The 8,949-nt window shown below is 49.9% G+C and overlaps 1 protein-coding gene across 2 annotated transcripts in view; it reads left to right on the top strand.

Annotated features, from left to right (window-relative positions):
- TICAM1 (toll-like receptor adaptor molecule 1) overlaps positions 1–8,240 on the top strand; it is an 8,662-nt gene extending 422 nt beyond the window's left edge. The window contains exons 2-3 of one of the 2 annotated variants that reach the window (XM_015420593.1): positions 1,566–1,701; positions 5,792–8,240. In XM_015420593.1, coding sequence (XP_015276079.1) covers positions 6,019–8,073 — 2,055 coding nt within the window. In that variant the 5' untranslated portion in view covers positions 1,566–1,701; positions 5,792–6,018 and the 3' untranslated portion in view covers positions 8,074–8,240. The remainder of the gene's footprint in view (positions 1–1,565; positions 1,702–5,791) is intronic. The other variant, XM_015420592.1, reaches the window with a different exon arrangement.
- The last annotated feature ends 709 nt before the right edge of the window (positions 8,241–8,949 follow it).

The raw sequence follows: 8,949 nt of genomic DNA, 5'->3' as shown, positions 1-8,949 counted from the left end.
GGTGGGGGTGGGGGTGGTTTGCAAGGCAATCCATCTGTGCAGCCACCTGAGGTGCTAAAAGGGGGTGGGGGGAAACGCTGTCTGGCTGTCCCAGGCCAGGGGTGGTAGTCCAGGTACCTAGAGTTACCAGATGCCATCTTTTTTGGACGACATGGCCTCTTTTGTGGTGGTTGTCCCGTCCGCCCTCTTTGGGGCTCTGTTTTGTTTTTTGAGCTGCGGTGGCTCAAGTGGTTAAGACGCTGAACTGCAGGCTGTGGAAGGGTCAGTAGACCCGGGTTGCCGCATGACGGAGTGAGCTCCCGTCTCTAGTGCCAGCTCCTGCCAAGCTAGCAGTTCGAAAGCGAGAAATTGCAAGTAGATAAATAGGTACCACTTCGGTGGGAAGGGAACAGCGTTCCGTGCGCCTTGCTGTTTAGTCATGCCGGCCACATGACCACGGAAACGTCTTCGGACAGCGCTGGCTCTTCGGCTTTGAAACGGAGATGAGCACCGCAACCCTAGAGTCGGACTTGACTGGCTTTCGAGCAAGGGAACCTTTACCTTTACCTTTGTTTTTGTTTTTTTAAAAAGATAAAATTGATAAAAACGTCCTCTCTTTGGGTTGGAAGGTTAGGGCTATTCCTAGTTCGTAGCAGGCCCATAGCCAGGATGTTGCGGCTTGTGGGGCAAAAGATTTTCTGGTGGGGCTGGTTTGCCACTTATTTTTCTGTCTGTCTCTAAACAACTGTACTTGAAACTTCCCGGTTGTAAGAAGGGCAGCTGCCTGGGCTGGATGCCTTGTTGTGAGCCCAGACCTGAAGAAATCTTGTGGGGCTGGCCCGTTAAGGAAGGGGCAAAGCCCCAAGTAGCCCCCCCAAGCTATGGGCCCAGGTTAGTAGCCATGACTGCAGCTTAAAGAGAAATCTCATTTCAAATGAGATTGGTCAGAGTGGTCACTTGTTTGAAGCGGTCGGGTCGGGAAACATATCCCCCTTTTTTGCTTTTCAAGACATGGTAACCCTAAAGGCGCCAACCTGTCCCAAGACGTCCCATTGCTGATTTGATTTTCTTTTGGGAAATCTGCAAGTCCCTTTTGTCCATGGGACAATACCAAGAGGTTTGTTAATGACCACAATACAGCGAGGCCTGGGATACTTCAGCAGGTCGTCTTGATTACCAATAAAAAGAGAAAATAGATTACCAATGACTGAGGGTGGTTAGAGTGCTTCCTTCTGGTAGGGGGCAATTTCAGATTCTTCGAGCAGCTGTGAAAATGCAGAGAGGGTTCAACAAAAAAAAAAATTCTGTGTTGATTTTCGAGCCCCTCTCTTGCTTGTCCCTGTGTAATTCTCTTACAGTAGACTAACACAGTTGCCCCTTTGTAAGCGTGGCGTTGTGGTTTAGGGAGGCCCGGGTACAGATCTCTGCCCTGCCAATTCAGCTTGCTGGGTGACCTTTGGCCAGTCATTCTTCCTTGGGAAATCTGCATAAACAGGGTTGTTATGGGGGGTAGAAGGAGAACCGTGCATGCTGCTCTGAGCTCCTTGGAGCACAGGTGGGATAAAAAGACATGTATTTATTCATAGGTACAAACAGAAGAAGGGACTGGGTGCCGAAGAAGGAATATTATTACAAATAAGGCCCAGCAGCAGCAGGAGACCAAGGTGTGCCCCAATGCCAGGGGTGGAACTGGCAAAGCAGGTTGAATCACACGCAGAAGGGGTAAATAATTGGCTCTTCAGAACTCTGCCCTGCAAATGGATCCAAGATCAGCAACCTCCTCTTGAAACTGTGTTTGTGTGTGTGTGAGAAATCCTACCCTTCTGTTAGGGGGTGCACTAAACCCTGCCCTTAATGGCACCCATAGACTTCAACATTCACACATGCTCCTTGTCTGCACATTTCCAACCTGGTTTCTGTTCCTTTAGTGTGACAAAATGCTCAGGAGAAGGAAGGCAGGACGGATCTTGGAAACTGTTTTGTTTTTTAAAAATATTTTGGAAGAATACGTCCATACTTACAATGGGAACTGATCTCTATAGTCCGGAGATCAGTTGTAATTCTGAGAAATCTCCAGGCCCACCTGCAGGTTGGCAATTCTAAATGTACCCTGAGTCACAACAGCTTATCAAGATTATAAACACCAGACCATTATTTATTTATTTATTCTTTAGATTTGTATCCCGCCCTCCCCGAAGGCTCAAGGCGGCTAACAAGGGCATAAATGCCAGATTAAAACAGTAAGAACAGTATAAAAATACAATAATACAACATAATACAGTTATTAAAAATATCGGTGCTCTAATACTCACTCCGAATCATAAAACCAAGATGGTGTTCTGAAGATGTTATAACAGAACAACAGCAGTATATGTCCCCATAAAATGACTGGTTGACCTAAGCCCATTTCAAAAGCCTGTAGAGAATTATTGACACTGTTATGTTTTAGAGACCACTGAAGAAGACCGTTTAGTTGATTTTATTAAAATGAGTGCTTTCTTATTTATATTGTATTTATTTATTTAAAAAAACAACAACAGAAAAAAGGAATAGAAAATCCAGCAACTAATTCAACGATTCAAAATCCAGCAACTAATTCAACAAAAAGAAAAAAAGATATACAGATCATGTGTATTTATTAAAGTATAATTGTTCTATTAGGATTATATAGGGTTTTATTCCTATATAGGATTTAATTCCTATTCTCTAAGGGTTTGTGGGTTTTTTTGGTTTATTCAAATAGATTGAGTAATAGCTTATTCAGATACATTGGGGTTTTTTGGCTTATTCAGATACATTGGGTTTTTTTGGCTTATTCAGATACATTGGGTAATGCGTACACTATAGCAGTCGTTTGCAACTGGAATATTCCCATTTCACACAGGAAAATCCAGTTGCAAACTACAGCTGTACTGCATTGAGAGTATTCCATCAACGCCTTTCCATCACTGCACTCTACCACCGCTGGTGCGGGTATCACCGGGGGTGCGGGACGTCCCTAGTGGACGACAGGGTTGTGGGGACCTATAGTGCTGTTGTGGTTCAGCTGTAACACCTTCAGAACACCACCTTGGTTTTATGATTCGGAGTGAGTATTGGAGCACCGACATTTTATTTTTTACTAATTTTAATTAACTGTAGTATTCTGTATTTATTGTATTTATATTTTTTTTATTGTTATAATCTGGGATTTGCCCTTGTGAGCCGCCCTGAGCCTTCGAGGAGGGCGGGATACAAATCCAAAGAATTAATTAATTAATTAATAAAGAGTGCCTGAGAGTGTTTTCCCACAACTTGTAACGTTTACCTCAGCTGTGTTTTTCTTTCCCCGAAAGAACATTTGTTCTTGTTGATTTTTTAAAAAAACTATCTCATGCCGTAGTCCACTGGCATCTTTTTAAGACCAACAAAGTTTATATAAGGATCTGAAGAAGTGTGCATCCACACGAAAGTTTACATCCCAAATGAAACTTTGTTGGTCTCAAAGGTGCCCGACTGGACTCACACTTTGTTCTGTTGCTTCAGACCAACATGGCGACCCCGCCTGGATCTACCTCATGTCTGTTAGCTTTACCTCAGTTTATCAGCCCATGCTCAGGTGGGTTAGACCCGGTTCCCCTTGTACCTCGTTGTCTTTCTTTCAGTTTCTCACTGGGGTGCAGTAGCGTAGGTGGGGAATTATATTATGACGGAAAGGAAAAAAATACTCTGTGTGGATGTGTGCTGCTGGCCCTGAGGAAACTGTCAGGGGCATACCTGGTTTTCCCGTCTCCTCCATTTTATCCTTACATTAACCCTCTGAGGGGAGATCAGATTGAGAGCGCGACTAACCCAAAGCCATCCAGTTCAGGGCACGGCAGAGTGGCAAAAATAAAACAGTTTCAGAGAGTAGCCAAGTTGGTCTGCAGTAGGGACAGCTGGATGTCGAGTCCAGTAACACCTTAGAGACCCCCAGGACTTTGGGGGGAAGAAGAAGGAGGAGCGGGGGATTGGATTTATACCCCACCCTTCACTATCTGAAGGAGTCTCAGAGCTGCTTACAATCGCCTTTCCCTTCCCCTCCCCACAACAGACACTCTGTTGAGGTAGGTGGGGCTGAGAGAGCTCTCTCGAGAACCGCCCTTGAGAGAACAGCTCTGAGAGAACTTGTGACTGGCCCAAGGCCACACCAGCAGCTGCATGTGGAGGAGTGGGGAATCAAACCCGGTTCTCCCAGAATAGAGTCCACACTCCTAACCACTACACCCAACGGGCTCTCAGGAGCTGTTGAGATGAAAGGGAGCTTTGACTCTTGAAAGCTCATACCCCATACAATCTTGTTGGTGTCTAAGGTGCTGCCGGACTTGAAAACGGACAATCCCACGGCACCTAAAAGACTGAGGCCTCTTCTATGAGGGGATCTAGCCCATGGGTTTTGGCCACTGTCTGATGCAGAGTGTTGGACTGGATGGGCCATTGGCTTGATCCAGCATTGGCTTCTCTTGTGTTCTTATGCCCTGTGTCGCCAACTGGGTGGTCCTGGTTTTGGTGGGAGCTTCCACGGGACACCGTGGTCATTCTGACCGTGAGGCATGGGGCTTCCATACTTTCCTCCCTTGAGATGGATTTTAAAAAGTACCCTTCAGTCCACCTCAAACAGGAAACTGTGGGATGGCGGCGGACAGAGCATCTGTGTGGACACTGAGCCAAACACCGCCCTCCCCCCAAGCTTTTTAATTGGCTTCCCCCCCCTCGATGTTCAGTGCTTCGCTGAGCTGTGGGGGGGGGTTTTGCCAGTTCTGGATTGGGAAATACGTGGAGATTTGAGGAGCAGAGCCTGGAGAGGGCGGGGTTTGTGGAGGGGAGGGGCCTCAGCAGGGTACAGTGCCACAGAGTCCACCCTCCAAAGCGGCCATTTTCTCCAGGGTGAACGGATCTCTCGTCTGGAGATCAGATGTAAAAGCGGGAGATCTCCAGGTCCCACCTGGAAGCTGGCAACCCTGTGCTTGCCTCAGCACTTCTGCACTGAATGGACCGCAAGGGGTGGGCAGGGACGGTTGCGAGCGGTGTGGGGACACCGTCCCTTCCCTCCTCTGCCCCCGCTCACTGCTGCTTCCATGGGGGGGGGGCAGGCCTTGACAAAACCGGCCTAAACTTCCATGAGTCACATAGCTCCCTTCACGCCTGCATCTGAAACTCTGGCTCACAAAGGTTTCTGCTGGGATAAATGTCGTTAGCAGTGTTCCCTCTAAGCTGAGTTAGTGTGAGCTAGCTCACAGCTTTTTAGCCTCCGGCTCACACATCTTTGTCTTAGCTCAGGAAGGATGGGGCTCCAGAGCAAACTAATTTATGCAGTAGCCAAGTCGTTTACTCACAACTTGAATGCCAGTAGCTCACAAAGTAGAATTTTTGCTCATAGGACTCCACAGCTTAGAGGGAGCATTGGTTGTTAGTCTTTAAGGTGCTGCTGGACCTCTGGGGAGGGAGTGTGGCTTAGCAATGGAACATCTGCTTGATACTCAGAAGGTCCCAGGTTCAATCCCCGGCACCTCCAGTCGAAAGGACCAGGCAGGAAGGAGGTGATGTGAAAGACCTCTGCCTGGGACCCTGGAGAGCCGCTGCCAGTTCGAGTAGGCAATACTGACCTTGATGGACCCAAGGGCCTGATTCAGTAGAAGGCAGCTCCACTTGTGTGTGACCCCTGTTTATTTTGCTGCTATAGGCTAACGTGTCTGCTCATTATCTTCCCTGAATTATCATCAGGGAAGATGTACCATGAACTCCCCAGATGGTACTAAAGAGACCTCCAACGTTTTCTGCTTTTCAATTACAGATCAGAAGGCCACCAAAAAAGAGGAGGCAGCTGGTGTTCTGAAAGCACCGTTCGATCAATGCCAGAGAAGGCAAGAGGCGGTTTCCCCCGGAAAGGGTTGGCTCATCATGACCAGTCTTAAACCTACAACCAAAGCAGCCGGCCTCTCCCCTCGGCACCACGGCTGCTCCTCGAGTTCGTGACATGCTTTCCCTGGGGGGTGTCCCCCCACCAAAACATTTGGTGCAATGGCGGAGCATCTCAAGGCCCGACCAAGTTTTGAGTGCATCTCTGGCCTCTTGGCCGGCATCCCGGAAGACAAGCTGGTTCTCCTGAAACACAAATTGAACTGTGTGAGGCAGGATACCAGGAGCTGCAAACTCCTGCAGGCGATGATCCTGTTGACCCTCAGGCGAGAGGCAGAGGCCAGGGAGATCCTGGACACTTTGGGGGACGATGTGGCGGCGGCCCATATCTGCAGAAGTCACTGGGGCAGCACGCAGGTAAGCGCCGTTCATCCGCCAACGCAAGAGGCCCAGGTGGCCCAGGCAGTGGCTCAGATCTATTCACTGCTAGTGGAATTAAAACTGTGTGGTCCCCAGGCCAGAGACGAAGCCTATCGGGCAGCTATCAAGGCCTTTTGCAGCAACAACGGGGTCCAGAGCGCCAAGCTGGATGCCCTCCTGGCTGAAGCACGGGATAAGTGTGGCCTTGGTTTTGCCGCCGAAGTGGCGAGCGGTGGATTTAATACTCTGAAAACTGGCTCGGAGAAACTCCCGAGGAGTGTCCCGGTTCCAATTAATCGTTCGTTGGGAGCGTTGGCTAAGCCCCTGCGTTCCACCGGCACACCCGCCTCCTTCGTGAGCCACTTCGAGATCAGCGATTCCCCCACCGTGCCCTATCTCAGTCGGGTATCTCACCGGTGTGGTGCCCCCGAGGCCAGCAAGCTTTGCGAGATCGCCCCCGGTTCTTCGGCGCAACCTGGTGAAGGGGGCACTAGTCTGGTGTCACCGTCTGTTAGCCGGTCCGAGAGCCCGGGTGTGCAGGAGCAGCCCAAAAGCCACAGCACAGATGATCTCCAAGGGAGCTGTTTGGGTTCTTTGGGGTCCTCTCACAACGACGATGTACTGTCTCTGGAGGAGAGTGTTCGGAGCCCTGTGGAATGTACTGAACCCCCAAATATAATGCCAGCAGCAGCATTGCAGGATCTCAAAGAAGACATACCCCCAAATTTGAGGACTGCATGCCCACTGCTAGCTGACCCAGCTACTGAAGGCTGTATCCAAACGTCCGTAGAGTATTCTTGTTCTCCGTGTCAAAGCACCGGTCCTAAAGACACGTCTTCTTCAACAGATGTCCCTCCTGTAGCAGCCTCCTCCTCCTCCTCCACAGACTCAACAGGCGATGAAGACCAGTTCTTCATGTTCGTTGTTGTGCATGCGAATGAAGACGAGAGCATTGCCTGCCGGGTAAGGGAGCGTCTGGAGAACATGGGGGTCTCAAACGGAGCCACCTTCTGTGAGGACTTCCTGGTTCCCGGACATAACCAGCTGGCCTGCTTCCAGGACGCGCTGGACAACTCGGCCTTCACGCTCCTGCTCCTGACGGAGAACTTCAAGAGCCACCTCTGCACCTTCCAGACAAACATGGCTCTGATGAACTCCTTCACCCGCATAGTCAAAGCCAACTCGGTCATTCCTTTTATCCCCAAAGAAAGCCCGTTAAAGAAAGGGGAGATGCCCGGCGTGCTGGCGGGGCTTGTGTCCCTGGATGAGAACTCACGTGTTTTTGAAAGAAGGGCGAAGAACACGTTCAGACTTTCTGAGTTCCAAACGAAGAAGCTCACCTGGAGCATGAACCAGCAGATACGGCGTCAAGAACGGCTGCGTGAGCAGCAGCAAGATTACTGGCAGATGCAACAGCGCCTCTTAGCACTCAGCTTGCAGCCTGGATACCCGGCCCAGGTGCCTTTCCCACCAACACAGATGGGCCTTCCAGGACTGCCCCAGGTCCCACCCAGCCACGTTCCGCCGCCATTTTTCCTCCCCACATCCTCCATGCCTGGGATGTTCCAGCCTCCACCTGGGCCTGGCCAGGCCACTCACTTCCAGCCCTTTAGCGTGCCTCTTCCAACCCCGATGCCACAAGGACCTCAGCCCCACCTGGTCATTCAGCATGCCCAGATGGTTCAGATTGGGGATTACAACCGGATGCAGGTGGAAAGGACCAACGCGGCGCTTGGCGTGGCTGACGAGAAGGTCGATGAGAGCCAGGGAACGGAAGCGGAGGCAAGGCAGGCATGAGGATTGAAAATAAAGCGGATGGTTCTGGAGGTCTTTGTTGCATTGGGAATCCTGTGTACAGATTTGGTGGTTCTGTCTTGAAACGAATATTGCAGAGGTGGAAAGGGCCATGGGTGGGGTGACAGCTCAGGGGTAGAGTGTGTGCTTTGCATGCGGAAGGTCCCCGGTTTAATCCCCGGCGTCTCCTATTAAAAGGATCAGGTTGTAGATCATGTGAAAGATGTCAGCCTGAAACCCTGGAAAGCTGCTGTCAATCTGAGTGGTCTTTGATGGACTAAAGGTCCGATTCAGTATAAGGGAGTGTCATGTGTACCCCAAAAAGGGGGCAATCGCAATAATCCAGGGGCTATTTCAAGGGATTCCTCTAGAATCATAGAGTTGGAAGGGACCTCCAGGGTCATCTAGTCCAACCCCTGCACCATGCTGGAAATTCACAAGTACCTCCCCCTCACACCTCCAGTGACTGCTGTTCCACGCCCAGAAGATGACAAAAAACCTCCAGGATCTCCAGCCAAACTGGCCTGGAGAAAAATTGCTTCCTGACCCCAAAGTGGCGATCAGTATTTCCCTGGGCACATTCCCTTCCAGAAAAAAAGTGAAGAAAATGGGTGTGTTTTTTGCTTTAAAAAATGAGCAAAGGGGAAAACCTATAAAATTGTGCCTAGCTGCTGAAAATGGCTAGAGAGAGACAGGATGGTGTCATGATTAGAGTTTTGAACTAGGATTCGGGACTTCTGGGTTCAAATTCCCACTCTGCCATGAATCTCCCGGATGACTCGCCTACTTTGCAGGGTAGTTGTGCTGCTGCCCTAAGCTCCTTAATAGATAGGTACCCCCTTCTTTCTTTGCTCCGCTGTAGACCTGCCCCGCTCTTTA

This window comes from Gekko japonicus, unplaced genomic scaffold (genome assembly GCF_001447785.1).
Source record: "Gekko japonicus isolate JY-2015 unplaced genomic scaffold, Gekko_japonicus_V1.1 scaffold884, whole genome shotgun sequence".
Lineage (NCBI taxonomy): Eukaryota > Metazoa > Chordata > Lepidosauria > Squamata > Gekkonidae > Gekko > Gekko japonicus.
This window is presented reverse-complemented; position numbering and strand designations above follow the sequence as displayed.